This window comes from Cupressus sempervirens, chromosome 6 (assembly GCF_028749045.1).
Source record: "Cupressus sempervirens isolate cs-2001-9-10 chromosome 6, ASM2874904v1, whole genome shotgun sequence".
In the NCBI taxonomy this organism is placed as follows: Eukaryota; Viridiplantae; Streptophyta; class Pinopsida; order Cupressales; family Cupressaceae; genus Cupressus; species Cupressus sempervirens.
In genome coordinates this window covers 486,595,888-486,619,033 of record NC_143123.1, presented here as the reverse complement: position 1 = coordinate 486,619,033, position 23,146 = coordinate 486,595,888, and the positions used below count along the sequence as shown (strand labels likewise).

At 33.1% G+C, this 23,146-nt stretch overlaps 1 protein-coding gene across 1 annotated transcript; it reads right to left on the bottom strand.

The window, feature by feature from the left end:
* Positions 1 to 16,743: 16,743 nt before the first annotated feature.
* On the bottom strand, positions 16,744 to 17,711 carry LOC149553156 (embryo-specific protein ATS3A-like). The gene is made up of 2 exons (XM_089788654.1): positions 17,477 to 17,711; positions 16,744 to 17,317 (listed from the first exon to the last, which is right to left on the bottom strand). The coding sequence occupies exons 1-2, from the start codon at positions 17,612 to 17,614 to the stop codon at positions 16,922 to 16,924; spliced, it is 534 nt and encodes a 177-aa protein (XP_089644780.1). The 5' UTR covers positions 17,615 to 17,711; the 3' UTR covers positions 16,744 to 16,921.
* Between the last annotated feature and the right edge of the window lie 5,435 nt (positions 17,712 to 23,146).

Genomic DNA, 23,146 nt, shown 5'->3' with positions numbered 1-23,146 from the left:
ATCTATTGTGCAAAATCGGGATGTGAATGCATGCTTGTTTTGTTCTTTATGATATGCTTGATTTGTCTCCGGGTCATTTCCGTTTTCTCCATGATCCCGTGATGAATTGAAGAGATTGAGAAGGATCCTTGTTAAGGGCCTAGAAGAGATTTCAAATTGTATTGTAACATGATGTAAAAAAAATGTATTTAAATTTTGATGTATTGGCAAGGATGTCGGGTTTTCTTACTGGTTCTTTCCCGACAGAGCCTTGAACCAAGTTGATTAATAGAGAAAAAAAAAGATTGAGTATGGATCTTGCATATGAAGTTTTGTAGCTTTTTCTTCAGTTTTGCATATGCTATTTAAAAATCACATGTGATGATGTACATTCTTGGTTAGGTATTCTTATGTTTTGAAATTGTATTCATAAGATTAATATTAATTAAGGGAAGTGAAGAAAGGATTGAACGATCTATCTTAAGTATATTTTGTGCGAATGTTCGATAAAAGAATAAGTGCAATTAAATCAAAATCTTTGTGTTTGGATAACCTACTTTGGATGTGATTAGTTGTTTATTAGGCATGTTGATAAATCTTTAGAATTGAATATAAATCGAGATATATGCTTCTCACTTCTCAAGTTGTCGCTAAAAATTATTAAATTTGAATCCAAATAATATCACTAGAAAGTTGAAAATTTAAAAAAAAAAAAAAAAAAAACATATAACTTGGTACTTTAGAGCTTTCAAAAAAAAAAAAAATTTAAAAAAAAGATAAAACATCCACCTACAGGATGCTATGTTTTGTATGGGAGAACTGTATTAACCAATTGAAGTCACAGAGAATATTCTCTGTTTATTCCTCATTTTAAATTTAGAAAAAAAAAATACACAATAAAATAAAATAATAGAGACATGTTTTAATATTCTAAAAATATCCCACATCCCTACCTAATTATTTAATCCATTTTTTAAAAAAAAGGGGCAATAATTTTAGATTATTTTGTCAAGTGGTTATATTGTGTCTTAAATTGAAAGATTGTGTTATTTTGTTTTAAATTATTTTGAGATTAATAGTGGTATCAAGATTAGTAAAATTTACGAATTGCTTAATACTTAGGTTTAAGTTATGATTAGTAATTTATTTAATTTTAAAATAATAAGACTATTAGATTAAACTGAGAGTGTTGAATAGACAACGAGATTTGGTTAGTATGCTTAATGTAGACAATATTTGCATCAAATATGATAGATGTTAGATAATGTAATTATTTCAAAATAAAGTTGAAATTTGTTTACTTAATTATACTAAGCTTAAAGCTAAAAGTGTTAATGTAATGTTGAGTAGTATGTTCGTAGTAAATTAAATTAAGAAGTCTGGTAGGAGGATTGTTATTTAGTTGTTTATTTTATTTTAGCTTTAATGTTATTATTGGGAATTGTTTTAATTTAATATACAAATGTTAGAAATGGAACAAAATTGTTATTTGAATAAGGTTCAAATAAAGTTTATTTAATCGTAAGACATTACTGTAGTTAGTAAGTTCTTTTAACCAACGTTTCAAACAATTAGATTTATGTCTTTTAAAAAGGTCATTCTAATCAATTCATTCTAGGAGTTAAGTGATATTTTGCTTAATTGAAAGTTTTAATGATTAATGTTAACAGTTTTTTTAAGTAGTTGAAAATTATGTTTGCTAGGAGTTCAGATCACTTTTGTTTTATGAATATATTATTTTTAAGTATATAAAAGTAACAATCTGATAAATATTTTAATATTCCAATTGGATTGGTTAAGTTAATTAATCAATTAAATGATGAAAGTCAAATTGGATGATCTATTCCTACTCATAGATTATAAACTTAAATGGAAATGTTAGGACACTGTTAGGGGATCGTGTTGTTAACTGTTTTAAAACTTATCAAGCTTAGTGAACTTAATTATTATATATATATATATATATATTGGTGTGTTTTTGCCCCATATTTTGTGCATGACATTTTGGTATCAGAGCCAGAGGTTCATCACACTTGGGCAATAATGGGTCCATGATAAGAGTGGATGTTTATATTTCACCATATGAAGCAGGGAGTTCGCCTTGCAAAATTTAGAGAAGCTAATGTTTTCCTACTAAACTATGATACTGATGTCTAAACCTAAAGCAAAATCTGAAATTGGTATCAATGATTGTATAAGGTCCACCATATTTGATAAATTAGTCTGAAGGACTTAAAAGCAATTGTTTAGGAGCAAGAATGCTATAATTATATTATAAAGTATATTACGGCCTCATGAAGAATTCAAAATTATATTGAATATGATTACCTTGAGGGAGAACTGAATCACGAACCTTAAAACAACTTTGTATTATGAAAGTGGAGACGAGTACATAACCTGGTAATCAAAGAGAAGGTGTTCCTTATCATCTTTAGTAGAAGTCAAATTTTATTTGACCTGATCACTCATAGAAGAATTGTAGTCTATATCTAGTATGGAAGTGATCGAATAGACTAAGTATTGTTTTAGACAGTATGAACATAAGAAAAAGAAACCTACAATCTTCGTAATCTAATTTTGTACCTTCGAGTTAAAATATTAAATAGATCAAATGAATGGTGAGTAAATAGGAAGATAAAACATGAAGAGTATATCACATTACCGAATTTTTTGTATACCTCTAACCCATTAAGAATTTAAATATATATTGTTTCAGTAATCCTTGGAAAGCAAACAAGAGTTGATTTGAAATTTACAAGTAACCTTTGGAACCTCAAACGATAGAATTAATTTATACGAGAAGCTATTCAACAAGAAAGAGTTAGCTATTCAACATATGAACCAAATTGTGATGTGAATTTGCAAAGTGAGTTGTATTTGTTAGATAAAATTGTTGTTACTTTCTAACCATTGTATCAGTATTGAAATCCTTTGATCAAGGCTGACCTAATAGTTATATGTAAATCATTTAATCAAGGTGGCATTCTAATGGAATGTTCTTAAGTCTTCTAACAAGGCTACTCCTAATAGAGTGATGAAATCTTTTATCAAGGTCACATTTAATAGCATGTTTTGTAACCTTTATTAGGGTTGGCTCCTGACAAAGCTCACTTTGGAAGAGCAAAAAATTGGTGACATGTTACAGGTGGTTTTTCCCAAATTGGGTTTTCACATTAAATCTTGGTGCCATATTGTGTGGATGCCATTTGAGATGTTTTACTGTTAATGGTTTGCATTTTGCAAGCTTGTTACTATTAGGACAATGGATTGCAAGGTTATGCTACTGATTATCTACTATAGATACCGAGCTATTGAATGTTTAGATCTGAAGTATTTAAAATGTTTAAAAATTCAATTGGTAAATCAGGACCTGAGGATAACTGATTCACCCCCTATTAGTTATTCTAAATCATTCTAACATTTTCTCCATGGGTATGTATTTCTTTGTTACATGCAAGATCGTATGTCTATGCCTAGTAAAGATCTCTTCATGCCTTGGATTTTAATGGTTTTAATTTAATAATCATCTATAGTTTACTTTATATATTTTCTAGCATCTTATGTCATTTAGAATTGCATATCCTATGTTGTTTCTTGCATTTATTTTCTATGGTGTTGCATTATTCTACGATACTTCTTCTTGAATCAATAGGGCTTTTTGCATTTTGTGTAGGATTATCAATCATTTCTTATGACTCATCTTTATATCTCATGAGATATTGTTATATAATGCATCATTTCTTCTCTTTCTTGCCTCAGGATCGGGGGAAAGGTTTGTTGTACATCCTTTATATCTCTTTGTCTAAGGATCAATTTTCCTTAGTATAGTGGTATTTGTTTATCACATGACATTCTTTTCCTATAAGGATTTGTGTCTTGATCATGACTCTTTGTATATATGCAAGAGGTGGATTTCCTTGATCATCACATCTTCTTTATTTTCAAATCTATGTTCATTATAACCATTTTCTCTTACTTTGTGCTTTAAAGTTTTTCATCCTTCATCTAAGAATATGTATTCCACCTATACATAGGGGGCTGAATATGTGCATTTGTATTCTTCTTCTCCTCTACTGTCTTGAATTTTTTATCTTTGTTCATGGAACTCCTCTTGAAGGTGGATGTGTTGCACACAAGATATCTTCCATTCAAGGGTCTATTCTCATAAGAGACATATCCTTTCATAATATATATATTTCCTTAGCTTATAAGAGTCAATGCTCTTTGCTAATTTTGCGACATATATTGTTGATAGAGGATATCTGATTGCTGATAGAAGTAGTTATCCTTGATTCTCTTCCTTATGACTACCTAGTCATAAGGAGGGGGCATACATATACACTCTTTGTACTATATTACCTTTTTATGCACTTTAATTTTTTAAATTTTTTGTGGAATCCTCAATGAGTATTGGTGGAACTTCTCCATCCCGAGGAAATGCATTTTTACTTATTACAATGTTAAATCCTTAAAGGGTATTAATGATACTTCTCCATATTGAAGAAACACATTGCTAAATCCTAAGTATCGGTGATACTTATCCATCCTAGGGAAACACACACACACACACACAAACACCTTTATACTTAGTGGTGATACCAAGGAATTGATCCATGAGTGGACACACATACACATGTATGCAACCACCGATGAGCACACGAGATTGATTAGTAGACACTCAAAACTGCTAGACCATTTGATCCTTCTTTTATTAAATATTTGAGAATTGACTATCAAGCACACAAACTTATTGGAATGTTTAATCCCTTCTCCATGTGATTCATAGTAAGTCAAATAAACCATATTGGGAAAGATAATCTGTGTGTGTGTGTGTGTGTGTGTGTGTGTGTGTGTGTGTGTGTGTGTGTGTGTGTGTGTGTGTGTGTGTGTGTGTGCTTTCATATTGGTGGGATTGAATCATAATGTAACGCCCCACTTGGGAACCCAAAAGAAATAAACCTAATATGTTACAAAGTTTACTGAACTATTTTACATGATACATAGATACATCAAATGAATAGAAGTCTTCAAGATAAGAGGAAGAAAGATAATGGTACCATTGTAACAAGGAGCATCCAACATTTGGCAATCTGAGGGGGACCCAAATGGTAAGAATACACTACCTCTCGACCACGTGGTCACCTAATCAGGCTCCCACTCTCACCGTGCAGGAGAGATAATGTACGATCCACACATAGATAATCAAATCATAAAATAATCCTAAGCAAGAAATTTTGATAGCCAAAACTACCTCAAGGGTAATACAATCTACTTGAGAAAAAAAGATAATCAAAATCGAAAGGACACTCATACCAATACTAAGATCTCATACCAAGTCAACATACAAATACCAAGACCAAAAATATACAACCACCACGAAATCAATGACAAGTGTCATAAGAACAATGACCAACATATAACAACTGTCACTAATAAAAGTAAACTATCAATCACTAACTCCAACAATAAAAACACCATCAATGGACAACTGATCATTCATTAATAAAAGTCAACTGTCAACAATAAATGACATCTAATCAATGAGTAACAACTCACAATAAATATACCATCAAAAGTAATATCCAACAAGCACAACACTAGAGGCAAATGTAAAAAAAAGTTATGAAGGAGACTCAGGCTACATACTATGGAGTGTCATCACATGAGCCAACTCTAAGGTTACCCTGGCAGTCTCTCAGGACCCTGACCCCCTAGTGACTCTATGCAGAACTAGAATACCCTCTCATGATAACGAAGAAACTAGTCGTACCTCTCAAGGTATCATCTTCATCTTATCTTTAGTCTATACAAGCACTCAAGGCATAGACGGGGAAAAATCTCTAACTTATCTTTTTAATGTATCTCAAAGAAAGGGCTAGGCAAGACATTTTAATTACTATGTTATCACTTGTTACACAACTTACAATGAGTTACCCTAGCAGCCACTTTAGGCCCCAACCACCATTGCAAGTCACTCCCATAGACATGCACCTAGACTACCTTCCCAAAAATCACAAACCATAATAGCGTCACATACCATAAAAGTAATATTGATCGAATTTGGTTTCTTAACAGACAACCCATAAAATAACATTGGTTCTCAAAACCCAAGTTCTCATAAATGTCCAATAGCATAAAGCTCATAAACATAAATCTCAATTCAAAACATAAAGTTCATCATGACATCCAATCAAATACTCATAAAAGAACTCTAAAAAATGCCTCTAGTGCACATCTTAACTTGGCCAACTAAACAACCCACAAAGAAAAACTATCAATAAAATAAACATTACAAGACTATAAATAGAATATTAGAAAACACATAGTTTTCAACCACATGATTTAATTCCACCAATTTCTCTTGTTTAGTTTGGGTCATAAGGATGTGTTTAGAAATAAAGTAAGAATATACATGTTAATATATATTGTTATGCTAATATACTTATTTAAAACAATAAGTATTTAAATATCCGATCTCTTTGCATATAAAATATCATGCAATATTATTATGTTTTTAATTTAAAAATCTTAAATCATAAATGTATATTATTAGATTAAATATCAATATCAAATTGACTTCTATTTAAATCTAATATTAATATTTACTTTTCTTTTAATTCATAATGCAACAAGAGATAAAACTATAAATTTAATTTAATTATTTATAATTTTTCTCATAAAGTCAAATAGTTATTAACTAAATGATTACAAAGTGAACTCTACCACAACTTCTCTTAAAATATAATAAAATTCTAAATATTTATTTATTAACCTCCCTCTTGTATTAATAAATATAAAATTATTTATATGCAACTAAGAATTTAATTAGACTTAAATAATCACTAATACTAACAGTCACTTTATAACTAAATGGATAATATTTATTTAATTTTAGAAATTAATAAATTATGATTATTATTTTTAAATAAATAAATCTAAAAATTAAATTATATAAAATAAAAATACACATGCAATTAATATTTTTGCATGTCTTTGATCTCTCAAATCATGCAACCATACTATAATTAATTTTTTAATTTTATTTTTAGCATATTTATTTTCACATTCATGTAACCATACTATACTTAGCTTTCTATTTTTAGCATATTAGTTTTCACATGCATGTAACCATACTATACTTAGCTTTCTATTTTTAGCATATTTTTTTTTACATGCACGTGACCTTACTATACTTAGTTTCTATTTTTAGCATATTCGTTTTCACATACATGTAGTCACAACGCGATTTCCTCTCAATTAATCTTTTGCTTTCTAAAAAATATTGCATTTAAATTATTTTAGATGTAAGAAGAACATTCATCCATATTTAGAAAATTCATGATAATCACATAGTTCTAACGAAAAATTTGAAGTTGAAACTCTAAATGTTCAATTTATTGTTTTCTTCCAATTTTCAATAATCAAAATTTTCGTTATATTAGAAAGGGGTTTATAAGAATATAGTCAGAATATTTTTCTACAGTTTTTCTATAATTTTTCTCGGTCAAGTTTTATTGATTAATAAGTTTTTCTTTTTCAAAATCTACAACATAATTCTTTATTCAACAATCAATACGGTAAATTAATAAGCAATATGCAAACACCCAGGAAGATATGAAGTAAACAAATCTTTCAATAAAATTATACAAAAGGTTTTCAAACACTACCTCAAAACTGCAGCTAAAATCTGAGACAATCTGTGAATGCATGCAAATCCAAACCCTCTAAAACTTTCAAACAATTCTTTTGATCCAATTCTCAATTTTCGCTCTCCAAAATCTGTGTAATTGCAAAATGAGCTCTAGATCTCTAATAAAGAATTCTCCCCTAAATTGGGTCTCTGATTGTGCAATCACGAGAGGGAACTCAATGATCAATTATTGTTTATTACTTTATTACCTTTTACCTTTTCATGCACAACTCCTTTTGATATTTAATTACAATATATATTAATTTAAATAATTATCTTTCTCTCTTTAATTAATTTTTGAAGCGTTTTTAATAATATATTTATTAATTTAATTAATAACATTATTTAGAGTTTATTATTAAAATAAAACTCATAAATAATTATCATTAAATTAAATAAATATAACTATGCCACAATTAGAACTATAACTTCATCTTTAAATTTCATTTTTTAATATTTTATTTTCTTCCAATTTATTAACTAGTGCAAGCACTAATTAAAACATATTTTATTATTTAAATTAATAATAATAATCAAAGCTCATTGTTTAAATGCAACTCTAATTTAATTATTATTAAATAAATAATTACAATAAAGCAATATTAAATCTTTAATATTTTAATTCTCTTTTTGTCCAACTTATTAAATTAGACTTTTAAATTAAATCTTTTAAATTGAAGTACATATTTAATTAATTTATAATTAATTAAATATCATCATATTCTAATTTCTCTTTAACCAATTTTCTAAATTTAGACTTCTAAATTAAAAATCATATTTAATTAGTTTTTTAATCAATTAAATATTCTCATACTTTAATATTTTCTTTTTAATCAAATAATATTTAATAATTTATATGATTAACCAAAATATTATAATTAAATCTTTTACCAAATAAATCACATAGCGAAATCTACATAAAAGCAACATTACCAAAACAGACCAAAGCTCAAAATCAAACAACATAGACAAAGATAAACTCACGGGTTTTAAAAAAGGTGGAAAGTCAGTTACGAGTCGTCCTTGCAAAACAAGTATTTGGGCTATGGCTGGGATTGGACCTGAATAATATCTCCCCATTCTTACCATTGAGTTATTGTGATAGGGCACGCTCATCCTGGCAATTCAGGGAAGCTAATGCCTGGTACCTACATTCTGCATAAAAGACAAGCATGTACATGTATATAAATATATCTAAACTAAACAAGCAACGATAGGGAGTGGTACATCATGTAGATCCCGACTAGCAGGTGACTACAACTCCCTCTCTTAACCACATCAAACACGACAAACAGAAAGATAAAACAAACACACACACCATACACATGCAAGTATGGGGTGAGTACCATAATATTTTTAAGTCGAACATCAAATGCTCAGATAAATTAATGCATCCTTACGAATATGAAGTAACTATCATTAAAACATCATCTGACATTGCTATGAAAGAAATCACACTTATTGACTATGAATCATTAATGCACTAGTAACCATATTCATTAAACAACATATTAAATATAATCAACTAATAATCATCATTGATATATCTCTAGTCCAAGTTATGAAATAATATCATTGAAACTAACACATCCATGAAATAGGCATAAAATAGTTTGATAAATATAATGGAAAAATAAACTATGGGTGGGCATTACACATAAGGGATGTAGTCATTTATGACACTCTTTCCTTTCTTATGTAATCTCCTATGTTTTGTAATAGCCTTCCAAATATAATATTAGTGGGTGAGACATTTCCCTAGCTAAGGTCTCTCTGACAAGTTTATCTTTGATTTAGTATTGACCCCTTTTGTGTGTTTTGACTTTGTTTTCCTTTCTTCTTCTTTTTCTTTGTTTTCATTCTCTTATGCATGGGAATGGAGTTAGGATCCTAGGTTTTGGGGGTTGATGTCCTTAACACTTAAGGATGTTCTATCTTGATGTGATATTGTCTCCTCTCTCTTCTCTTCTTCATTTACCACGAGTATGACTTGCCTCATAGTCTTGCTAAATTGGAGGCTAAATGTACCATTTTAAAATGGACACACTTCATTTTGAGACCTTTTAGTACTTTTTAGTGTTGTTTTGGTCCCTCTTAATCCTCCTCTAGTCCATCTCACACTTATATTTATTCTCCCACCTTCCAAAATGGCCCTTAAAGAGTCACATTGCTACCTTTTTGGTCATATCATCTGGTGGGCCCACTATTTCCAAATTTTGTCTTCACTCCCTCTGAGACATCCAGAGGCCCTTCATCTTCCCCTCTTCAAGAACATAGTCGACCAAGTTGACCTATTCTCGAATAGGTCAACCTCAAGTTGACCTGTTCTAGAAGAGGTCAACTTCCCCGATGATTGCGGGGCATGGGGCCCGAAATGTATTGGGTGCCCAATTATTAAATTTGTGCTTTCTAGTTAGCTTGTATTATTTTCTTGCCCGAAAACTAGTATATAAGGAGCTTAGGGGATTCATTTTCACATCCACACTCTATATCATCAAGAAATAATTACACATCCACAAGACACAAAACAAGAAAGACAAGGCATTCAAGTAAGCAAGCAAGCATTCATCAAATCCAAGTATTTCCTCTTAGCATTAAGCTTCTTCCTTCAAGGTGGTAGTCGAGTTTGAATTCAAAAGAGGAGATCTATCATTTCAAATCCTTCAAGTTCTTCTATCTTTCATCATGGCATGTAATATACATTCATATTCATGAGGTTTTGGCTTCTTTATTTTTCTTTTGGTTTCTTTGAGTCAAGTCTATTACATTTACATGCTTGATCACATATCAAATTCAACTGCACCTACAAAGGTAATCGTATCTTTCATTTGATGTATTCAGTCCTACTACATGTTAGCATTTTCTTTATCATTATATTTAAATTTCAATTCAAGGTTGATTCCTCAATCTAGGACTTGACCAAGACAGGCCCTCATCCACCCAAACAAAATCCAAATGTATTTGTGTGCAAGAGCAAGATAGTAAATTTGTGGTTGCAAACCTGGAAATAACTTGTCGAAAGCTTTCTGATGAAAATGGGTTGACCTAGTTACAGTGCCCCAGGAAGACGGTGACTCCATGGAAACCCTTCCAGAAGAATTTCCATTAAGTTGACCTATGCCCTGATCTTCAGCCAGAAAAATAATTTCTAGGTTTTTCATTATGTTTAGAGATCTACAGTCATATTTTTAGTTGATGGTCTGAATCATCATTACTTTTCAAAGAAAAAATACACTTTCCTTTACATGTTTCAAGGTGAGTCATCTATCTTTCATTTTAATTTATAATTTTAGCATAATTATGCATCTTAATTAGGTTGATTCTATACAACTAACATCTAGATTTACACTACTTAGTCAATTAGTTCAATTTTGCATACACATTATCACACACGAGAAAAAGAGTATTTCCATGTATTGCATTAATTTCCACAATTTGAGTTCATCATTAACATACCATCCTTCCTCTGGGGTCTTGCTAATCTAATTTGGACTTGAGAAGGAATCATACTTGAAGATTCTCCTTTTCTCCACACACATATTTGAATGCTTTAATGCGATAAGTGGATGCCTACATCCTATTAAAGCACCTCCATTTCCATTAAACACTAATTATTATATGTGTATCATTTATTAAGGTCTCAACTCTTATTAGACCAACTAGGATTTTGAATCTTCTTCAAGCATTAAATTATGTTGAGGGAGAATCACCTTTGATCCACACTTTTTTATGTCCCTAAGAATGAGCAAGTTTAAGGCCATGGTAAGAAATAATTGTTTTTTCTTTAGCACAATGATTAGTCTAGATTCCTAGAGGGAGTGCCAACATTGAAAAAAAAAACCAAACTCATCCCTAAACACTTTTGTAGCTAGCTAGCCCAAATTTCCCTTGGCCATCTAATGAAAATTCATTTTTGTCCACCTAGGAGGGGGAATCCACCAAGTTGCATTATCTCTACTTCTAGAAACTTGAAATTTCCTAATAGGGCAAGGAAAATCATAATCCAAGCCCCACTTCGTAGCAACCAACAAGTCACGATCAACCACTGTCACGTTTGGAAAGTTAGAGTCAATTGCCCCAACCTAGAAGTTTTCCTTAAGATATCAAATTTTGAATGAAACAATAGAATTGTGAGAAGAGGTGGACCATTGAGTCCACAAATCACTAAGGGGTGAAGGGTAAAAGAAAATGAAGGTTCTAGAGGCCCAAAATATGAGACTAGTTATCCAAAACAAATGAACAATTCACAAGGAGATAATAAGTGCTCTCTGAATCAAGGAGAGAGAGAGAGAGAGAGAGAGAGAGAGAGAGAGAGAGAGAGAGAGAGAGAGAGAGAGAGAGAGAGAGAGAGAGAGAGAGAGAGATCTCGAGCAAAAATTATCAAACGCAAAAACTTTACTTTGAAGAAGGATAAAAAAAATGTTACGAATAAACTTTGACTTCTAAATCATCGCTCAAAGAAGTGAGGTGGGGAGAACAAGGATGAACTAGAAGAGAAAAAGTAGAAGGAATCAAGAAACTCCCACAAGGAGATGGACTCCAAATGAGCCAATCAACAACAGGTGAGGTAGGGATATGAGTGCAATCCAAAAGAGATTGGAAGCCCAAAAAGTTACCAACCATGACCAAAAGATCCTTCTATCTAACATTGTTCTTATAATCTATCACCTTATCACCAAAAATCCTGATATATATCTCCTTGCAAGGATGAAGATTAGGAAACCTAATAAGGGGACAATGACCCGACCACCAATCATCCCAAAATCTAATAAGCCCTACCATTTTGAAGGGCTCACTTGAGGCCTTTGGTAAAAACAAACTTAGCTGTAATAATGCAGTTCCACAAATTAGATCTAGAGGGACGAGTCTAAGAATCCAAGAATTGTTTGAAAATAGGAGGCCCACACACATACTTGTTGAGCATGATCTTGTTCCATTCCTGGTTTTTAGAGAGAAGCCTCCAAATTTGATTTGCTAAAAGAGATAAGAACTCTTTCAACTTTCTTATTCTCATCCTACCATACTTCTTTGGAATGCAAGCTTAATTCCAAGTCAAAAGATGAATTCTCTTCTTCTTTTCAATCACGGAGCATAATAATTGCTTTTGAATGTTGTCATTTTTATTTGCAAAATTCAAGGTAATTTTAAAAAGGCTCATTGCAAATACTCAAAGGTTTTGGACAGTAGCCTTGACGAGCTAGACATTTCCTTCTTGACTCAGAAGGGTCCCTTCACTACTATCTTAGCATACAATTTATCATTAAGACCAATCCTAAAAGAATTAGGAACCAAGTTACCACACAAAAGAGGATCAAGATGAGTGGTAGGGAGTTCCCCAATTTCACGACCATAAATCTTTGAAATCCTCCTATAGCTTGGTTCTAGAGTGTTATAGGTGAAAATGAACCATTTCAAATAGTCAATTTTCTAACTTTATAGTTAGATAAGATCCACTTCAAAGTCATAGCTTCCCTAATTGACAATTCCCCCATTATCAAAATAGCATCAACAAATTGTTGATATGAACACACCATAGTGCCAGACAAAGGAGATGGGCCTTTTAGCTAACCTTTGTCCATTATCTTTCAAAGATACCTACCCAACACTTTGGCCATGATCATAGAAAGATATGGAGAGAAATGGGCCCCCATGCCCAATTCCACAAGAACTACTCGAAAATCCTAAGGTAGATCCATTGATGATTATAGAGAATTTGGGCATACAAAGAAACTACCAAACTATCTCCAAGAACTTAGAATCAAAACCACAAGCCTTGATCACCTTCAAAAGAAAATTCATGCTAACCCAATTGTAAGCTTTCAAAAGATCCAATTCAAGGAAAAAAACCTACCTTCTTATTGGTTCCAAGCAAGTGAATATTTTCGTAGACTACAACAATAGTCTAGGATTAGGTGGCCAAGAACAAAACCATTTTGCTTGGGGCAATATAATATAAAAGCCAAAACTTTTGAATCTCTTGTTAGAAAAGGTGATGAAAATAATTTTGTTGCTAGATGGCATTTCGTGTTAGGTTTAAGTTTTGGTCTTCTACATAACTTATAAATAGTATTTTTCTAGCAGTTTTAAACTAAACTTCCCCAAAATGACAACTCACTAAAATGTTGTAGCCTCTATGAACTCATTCCTTAGGGAAATATTAAATTTTTTACCTAGTACCTATTGAGATATTTAGATAGGCATCCTCCATAGAATAACAACCTAAACCTAGGCCAAGTATACATTGCTTGAGAGTAAACAACCATCAATATAAAAGAAAGAACAAGACGAATAAAATCTAACATCTACTTATTTCTTCCAGAGGCAATTTGCAACTTTCATAATGTTATTTCATCTTCTTTAGCCCCTTGGTCCCAAAGAGGACCTCCCAACCATACAATTAGGCTCAAAGAAAACACATCACTATGCATGATGCCAACCATGCAACCATATTTCATCCCCTGCAACTTCATGGTCAACAACTATAGATAAGCCCTATTAATTGCCAAGTGACCCTCATAAGTAGACAAGCAGACTAACAACAAACAAACTAGTATACATAGTATGAACCATGAGTCCACATTAACAAAAATTATATCAAACGAGTGGTTGGAGAAGTCTCAACACCATATTTTCCAAGAAGTAGTGAGCAAATCAAACTTGTTTGTAAAATGACCATTGATAGACATACTTAAGTTGAGATGGTATTGGAATAAATCAACTGAATAGAAGTCTTACAAGCATTGGCAAACACACTTAACTTGAAATAGAATTGGAATAAACAATCTCCCCATAAGTCCCAGTTACAAGTAGTTCTAGTTGATACTATGCAATTATTCATCTTCCTAATTTTGATCCACCAATTCCTAGAGAGAATGATTAGAGAGGTTAAGATTACCTTTAACCTTGGCCCTCATGTAAAAAATTAAAGATAGAAAATTTTAACAATATCTAAGTTAAATGCAAGTATACCCCTCCACATGAAGCATCCTACAAAGAACCAAATTAGCTTCTTAGTTGGTAAGAACATTCAATTACATTTTTCTCTCCACTTCTTGCATTTTATCCATGTGAAGTGCCAAACAGACCAAGACATTCAATCTCGTATGCAAAAAGCCCATTAAAAAATGCATACTAATGAAATGACAAGCATTAAAATAGCATAGATTAATACACATATTTTTTCACTGCATTGCCCAGAAGGATTGTAGCGTAATGTTATATATTATTAAACAAAATGAGTTCAATTTCTCTTGATTAAACATTATGCTTCAATTATAAGATATAAAAATTGTGTTTTTTTCTTTTGCTAAACAAAACAATTTTAGTTCAATTCCTTTTTGCTTGAAGACCTATGTCCGAATCTCAAGAAATTAAAAAGAGTTAATTAAAATAATGCATCCACCTAAAAAGCTAATTATATGTTCTTAAACAAAATACTCAAGAGTTCAAGCTTTTCAACTCGATGGACTAGCCAAATTTTTGACGAGTTTTTAGTGACAGCGCCTAAGTTTTTAAAATAAATTCTCACTACCATTTCTTTCAGCATCTAAAAGCAAAAAAACTTCATAGTTGTAGGAGATTTTAGTCATTTTTTCAACTTAGGGCATAAGGATTTAGGAGTTAAAATGCAAATTCTAAATTTTGAGGGGTTTCAATAAATTTTGGACTTTGCAAATTTTAGAATTCAACATGCCTTCAACAAAACTCCCACAACCTATCCTAACTTTTTGAGGTCAAAATAAAGCTAGAACAATGATATTCTAATGATTCTACTTCATTTATCAACAAATCACTTGGTTTCAATTTTATATTCCCGAGAGACATAGCTCAACCACTTGCTTACAACCAAGACCAGCATTAGTTTCCAATTCCCAAGCCAAAATTGCTCAAGCTCACTCATAGACTATTTTACTATGTTGTATTTAATTCTAGTTTTATGGGAACTATTTACTACGATGTATTTACTTTTACTTCTAATTTTATAAGTAGAGAATATAATCGGGTAGGAGATGTTTCTTATGCATCTCTCATCACATCTGGCCTTGGTTGTCAGATCAACTAACGGTGCTTCCGCTCGATCAAGTGGGAGATATAGAGGATAGAACATAGATGCCACATGAGCATCTCGGAGGATGAACATGGATGCTGGGGGAGCCGATGGATTGTAAAGAGGTAACCAAGCCAATAATAGAAGAACATGCCCTTACACTTGCAGATACCGCACTCCATGTCAGGCATTCGCGAAGGGTTTTCCTGGGCGGGAAACTATAGTTATTAGCCACCGCTAGGCCTGCCCTTCAAATAGTAGGTACAACGCCTAGTGCTTCAGAAGTGCCCTCCCTACTATTCTAAGGGTACGGTTCCATACCAAAGTGGCTAGCAGAATAGCATACTCCTCTTGTATAAAGAAGAGGATGGGTTCGAAGGTGCTCGACCATCAAGATAGGAATGAACACCCTTGTCCTTGAATTATCAATTAAGCATCGATTTCTAAGGCACTGTGACTGCCCACCTCCATGTTCTAGTCTTCCCCCTCCATGCACACCCACAGTCAGGAGGAGAGCAAGGCAGTCGGTAGATTAACAACGAAACTCTTATTGGAAATTAGTGGTTGCTTCCCAGGGGTGAACCCCGGCCCCTTTAAATTATAGGGATCTTTGCTTGGGGAGCGGGATTAACAGTTATGGCGTTCAAGTTTCCAACTTTAAATGAACTGGTTAATGGCAGCAGTCAGCACTACCCTATAGAATGGCAGGGGGTGGATGTCCTTATTATTATGTTATTCTAGGCGGTAGAATTCTGCCATGTTTCAGTGCCCTACTGTTCGGCGGTATCAGCTTACTAGAAAGCGAATGGTAGGGGCTAGAGTTATCGATTCTACAGGTAACATGCCTACAGGGCGGCCCCTAAACTAATCTCCTCCCGGAGGCTATGGCCCCTACTATTTTAAAGGGTTCAGCGCACTAGAACACAACACTGACAGTAGTGCAGCAATTGCAGAAATAGCCAAAAGTATTTCAGAAATTAGGGGTTCTCACCAAATTTAGTACCGAAACATAAAAAAGATGAAGAAATTGCCCAAATTTGTCCTCCATTTCAGCCCAAATAAATTCAAACCCTCACAAGACACATCTTGAATAGCACACACAAAAAGTACATGATACTCGAATTGATCACCCAAACCCAAACACAACATCTGATGCCGTTTATTTTCCAAAAACCCCAAAAAAATCTTAAATAGCCAGCCAGATCTTACATAGTGAGAGCAGAATGCTGAGCTGCAATATGACAGAGATCAAATCCATACCAAACTCTGTCAGGAATAAACATGTCATAAGTGAAGCTAACAGATTGACTCCGACCGTAATAAACCCTAACCCACTCTGGCTTCCATGCGTCAGATCCGACACGCATCAGATACAAATAACAGACGTTGTAAACGCAGGGACCCAAAATTGTGAATGAATCTGTTGAACACCTCTCGAAGGTGTCGGTGGTCGGATCATCAAGACTTGCTACGTACACCTGGTTTCCATATGCATCCCCAAACGCAATACTGATTCTGTCGTCTGTCCCTGCGAACGCAGAGCAGCTCGTCCTTATCTGCACTGTGTATGAACAGCTGCTCAATTTCTCCGCCTGCCTTGTCTGCAAGAAAAGAATATACGCATCCATTAAAAAGGAAACATAAAAAATGAGATCTTTAGGGATTGATCAATTGAATGAAAAGAAAAACCGCTAAACGGAAAATACTTTAGGGTTTGGTCAATTGAAATAAAATAAAAAGTTCAGGAGAAACTATTGTACTGTAAGAGCTGTTTCGTGCGGGTTGCCTATTTGAGGTTGCAGAAAAGAAGCTTTGCATTCAGATATACAGATGAGAGCGAGCATAAAATATGCGCTCCGTAAAAATTGAATCTGGGAGTCCGCCATACTTCTTCCCATGCCAGTGAATAGTAAATAAATCCTTTGCTTATATCTCCACGCATCGGGGATATATATTGAAGATATTCACATGGATCATGTCGATATATGATATAAAAAAATGTATTCCATGTGGATATATAATAGGGATATTTGACCGAACACACCGGTGGGGTATATATATTATATATTGTCCCAGATCATGTGTATAGGTAATGTTTTTCATTTGGCATACAAGTGGGGTATATACTAGCTTATATATACCTCTATATATATTACGCCAAGAGTAATCGTTCTCGAGGCGCCTATTTTCATTTAATCCCAAGGTTATTTTAATCACAGTTGGGATTTATGAAAATGAAAATAGGCACTTCAAGAACGATTACTCTCGGCGTAATATATATAGAGGTATATATAAGCTAGTGGCACTCGCGGCGCAATAGGAAAAGTATTTTTAAATTTTTTTCTATTTTTTTAAGGTAAGTGTTGAATTATCTATTTCTTTTTAAACACAATTGTATAAACTTGCTATAAAATTATTCTTGAATATTTTTTTTTTTTAATTCTATATATGGTGTTTATTTGCATCACTTTAATTTAGTTTTATTTTAAGCATATTGTTACGTAAAATGTTATATTGAAGAGTAGAGTTATAGTTAGGGTTAGGGTTAGTGTTAGGGTTGGGGCTATTGTTAGGGTTTGAGTTATGGATAGGATTAGAGTTACGGTTAGGAATAGAGTTACAATTAGAGTCAGGATTAGCATTAGGGTTAGGGCTAGGGTTATTTTTAGGATTATGAATCTTGTTAGGGTTATAGTTAAGGTTAGGTTTAGAATTAGAGTTAGAGTTAATGTTAGGATTAGGGTTAGAATTTGGGTTACAAATATAGTTAGGGTTAGAATTAGAGTTAGGGTTAGGGTTAAGGAAAGGGCGAGGGTAAGAATAAGGGTTTAGGTAAAACATATAGTTAGGTTTAGGATTAGAATTAGAGTTAGGGTTTGAGTTAGAGGTAGAGTTAGAATTGGAGCTCGAATAAGGGCTAGAATTAGAGTTTAAATTAGGGTTAAAATTAGGCTTAGGGTTAGGGTTAAAATTAGATTTACGATTAGAGTTAGAGAAAGGGGTATAGAAAGGGTTAGTTTTAGGGTGATGGTTAAGGTTAGGTTTATATTTAGAGTTAGGGTTGTATATAGAGTTACATCAGGGTTAAGGTTAGGGTAAGGGTTTGAGTTGGGGTTAAGGTTAGGGTTAGGGCTATGGTTTTCATCTAGATTAAAGTAAGGGTTAAGGTTAGAGTTAGAGTTTTGAGTTAGGATTAAGGTTAGAGTTAGGGTTAGGTTACGGTTTTAGTGAAGGTTAAACTAAGGATTAGGGTTAGGATTAGAGTCTAATTATGGTAGAGTTAGATTTACTGTTAGGGTTATATTTAGGGTTAGAGTTAGGGGTAGGATTATGGTTAAAAAAAGTAATTTTCTTTTTGGCATATTGTAATGTAAAATGTTATAGTCAAACATAGATATATGGTTAGGGACAAAGTTACCATTACAATTAATGTTAACCTTAGGGATAGAATAAGGGTTAGGGTTAGCATTAGGGTTAGGGCTGGAGTTAGGGTTAGGGTTTGAGTTATGTTTAAGGTTAGGGTTAGAGTTACGGTTATGGTTATTGTTAGAGTTATGGTTAAGGTTTGGGTTAGAGTTATGTTTATGGTTAAGGTTAGGGTTAGAGTTATGGTTATGGTTAAGGTTTGGATTAGAGTTATGTTTATGGTTAAGGTTAGGGTTAGAGTTATGGTCATAGTTAAGGTTAGGATTAGAGTTATGGTTATGGTTAGGGTTAGTGTTATAGTAAGGCTAGGGTTAGGGTTTGAGTCAAGGTTAAGGTTAGAGTGAAGGTTAGGGTTTGAGTCAAGATTAAAGTAAGGGTTAGGGTTAGGGTTAGAGTCCAATTATGGTAGTATTAGATTTAGGGTTAGAGTTATGCTCATGGTTGAGGTTAGGGTTAGGCTTAGGGTTATTATAGGGCTCGAGTTAGGGTTATTGTAGGGATAGGGTTAGGGTTTGAGTCATGGTTAAGGTTAGGTTTAGGATTAGGGTTAGGGTTTTAGTTAGGATTAAAGTTAGGGTTAGGGTTAGGGTTAGAGTCTAGTTATGGTAGAGTTAGATTTAGGGTTAGAGTTAGGCATAGAGTTATGTTTATGGTTAAGTTTAGGGTTAGAGTTATGCTCATGGTTAAGGTTAGGGTTAGACTTATGGTTATGGTTAGGGTTAGAGTTATAGTAGGGCTAGGGTTAGGGTTAGGGTTAGGGTTAGGGCTTGAGTAAGGGTTAAGGTTCTAGAGTTATGGTTAGGGAAAAGTTTTAAGCCAAGATTAAAGTTAGGGTTAGGGTTATGGTTAGAGTCCAATTATGGTAGAGTTAGATTTAGGGTTAGAGTTAGGGACAAATTAATGTTTATGGTTAAGGTTAGTGTTAAAGTTAGGGTTAGGGTTAGTGTTAGAGTTAAGGTTAGGGTTAAGGTTAGAATTAAGGTTAGGGTTAGTGTTAAGGTTAGGGTTAGGGTTAGAGTTAAAGTTAGGGTTAGCATTAGGATGAAAATTAGGGTAAGGGATAGGGTTTGAATTAGAATTAGGGTTCTTGTTAGGGTTAGAGTTACAATTAGGGTTAGAGTTACAGTTAGGGTTAGGGTTAGGTTTAAAATTAGAGTTAGAGTTGGGATTAGGGTTAGGGTTAGAATTAGGGTTAGAAATATAGTTAGGATTAGAGATAGAGTTAGGGTTAGGGTAAGGGTAAGAATTAGGGTGACGGTTAGAATTAGGGTTACAAATATAGTTAGGGTTAGTGTTAGGGTTAAAATAAGAGTTAGGGTTAGGGTTAGAGATAGAGTTAGAATTAGAGTTCGAATAAGGGTTGGAGTTAGAGTTAGAGTTAGAGTTAGGGTTATATTTAGGGTTAGAATTAAGGTTAGGATTAGAATTAGTGTTAGAGTTAGGGTTACGGTTAGTGTTAGGGTTACAGTTAGGTTTAGCATTAGGGTTAGGGTTAGGGTTAGTGTTAGGGTTATGGTTAGGATTAGCATTAGGGTTAGGGTTACAATTAGAGTTAGAGTTAAAATTAGAGGTAGTGTTAGTGTTAGTGTTCATATAAGAGTTAGAGTCAGAATTAGAGTTAGAGTTAGGGTTCGAGTTAGAGTTAGAGTTAAAGTTAGAGATAGAGTTGTGATCAAGGTTAGATTAGGGTTAAGGTTAAACTTACCTGATTAGATTTAGTGTTAGGGTAAGAGTTAGGGCTAGGATTAGGATTAGAATTAGGGTTAGGGTTAGAATTAGAATTAGATTTAGGATTATAAAGGGTTAAGGTTAGGGTTAGGGGGAGAATTAAAGTTAGAGATAGAGTTAGAGTTAGAGTTAGGGTTAGGGTTAGGGTTAGGGTTAAAATTAGAATTATCTAGTTAGAGTTAGAGTTAGGGTTTGTGTTATTATTGCTGTTAAGATAATTTTTGGGTTACTAATCATATTATAGCTAATAAAATTATAATTAATAAATATTATTACTCTAAATTATAATTATAATTTAGAGTTAGGGTTAGGGTTAGGGTTAATTGTAATCACACTCTCTCTCAGATGTCCCATTATAATTACCCCCCCCCCCCCCCAATAATGTATACCCTCCCCACTCCCCCTACGTTGTTCTCTTTGTCCATCTCTTTCTCTACATATATACATCTCTCCCTCCATAATTATTGTCATTGTCTATCACTATCCGTCATACTCTTCCTCTCCCCATCATTGTCTACATCTCTTTTGGGCCTTATATATTCTTTTTCTTATTTAGCTCATCTCTCCCTACTCCCCTTCTATATATCTACATCACCTGCCCCCTCTAATCATCTCTCTCTCTCTCTCTCTCTCTCCACCCCCCCGCCCCGCTCTTTCTCCCTCCTTATTTTTCACTACATCTATCTATGTCTACCTCATGTCTCTCACTCTCTCCCCCTTGTCTCACTCTTTCTCTCTACCACATCACCTCATGTGATCTCTCTCTCTCTCTCTCTCTCTCTCTCTCTCTCTCTCTCTCTCTCACACACACACACACACACACACACCATCTTCATGTTTATATATCTCTAAAATGCTCTATGTATGTCTACCTCATGTCTCTAACCCTCTTCCCCTTCCCTCTCTCTCTCTCTCTCTCTCTCTCTCTCTCTCTCTCTCTCTCTCTCTCTCTCTCTCTCTCTCTCACTCACTCACTCACTCATGGCCTCTCTCTCTCCACCATCTCCATCTCCATCTATTTTGGACCCTTCTTATGCTTTTTCTCTCCATGGCTCATCTCTCCCCCTCTCCCCTTTTCCTTCTACCCCCTCTAAGATTATCCTCTCTCTCTCTCTCTCTCTCTCTCTCTCTCTCTCTCTCTCTCTCTCTCTCTCTCTCTCTCACACACACACACACACACACACACACATTGCATCATGTTATTTATCTCACTCTTTCTCTGTATCACGTCGCCTCATGTTAATTCTCTCTCTCTCTCTCTCTCTCTCTCTCTCTCTCTCTCTCTCTCTCTCTCTCTCTCTCTCTCTCTCTCTCTCTCACACACACACACACACACACACACACACACACACACACACACACACACACACGTCACCTCATGTTATTTGTCTCTCTTTAAATTTGACTTCATTTCTAAAGTTTGTCCCGATTTATAATTTTTGCTTGTATTTCTATAATATAAAATCGAGTACATTTAATAGAACTTAATTATCGTTAATAGTTTTTTATACAATTAATAAATTTAGGTAAAATTTAATAATTTTAATATTTGATTTAAGTCACAATTTTATTATCTTTTCTTTCTTTAATATAAATATTATCTGAAAATTCATTTGTAAAATCTAAAATAATTTCTAAACTTCAATATTTTACAACCTCCAAAATCTTATTATTTTAATCATAAAATAAAATTACATATATAAAAATCTTTATTTTTAAAATTTGAAAAAATAATAAACTTTCATATAAAATGAAAACTGCAAGCGAAACAGTAGCCAAAAAAGATTTACAGAAAGTTTTTCCTTTCTACTTTACAATTCATTACCAAAATAATAGCAGATTTTCAAAAGAAAGAGAATATTTGTGAAAATAAAAACTTTCTGCAGTTATCTCAAATTGTTATTACTAAGTTTTTCTAGATTTAGTACTATTCTCTGGATGGACTCAAAGATATTAATAATCAATATTTGTAATAATAAAATTAAAAACAACATCAAGACTAACAATAGTTATAAAAAAATAAAAAATAGCAGCAACAATAATAATAAGAAAAGAGTAATTTCTTTCAGTGTTTTGTCTCTTCCATGCACCGTTTAATCTAATAGTCATGCACCAATTCATCAAATAAGGAAGAGAATGTAACATGCAGTTTGAACTTTGAGTTTTTAGAATCATCAATTTACGCATGAAATACGGAGAATCAAGCAGTTATAAATTATTAATCACAAGTTCTTCAGCTATCTATGTTTGTTATAACAACAGTTACATAGGAATCT

Coding starts and splice junctions, on each gene's coding strand:
- LOC149553156 (XM_089788654.1), bottom strand. CDS start 17,614: ATGGGAAGAAGTATGGCGGACTCCCAGATTCAATTTTTACGGAGCGCA. Junction 17,318..17,476: donor CGCACGAAACAGCTCTTACA/GTACAATAGTTT, acceptor CTTTTCTTGCAG/ACAAGGCAGGCGGAGAAATT.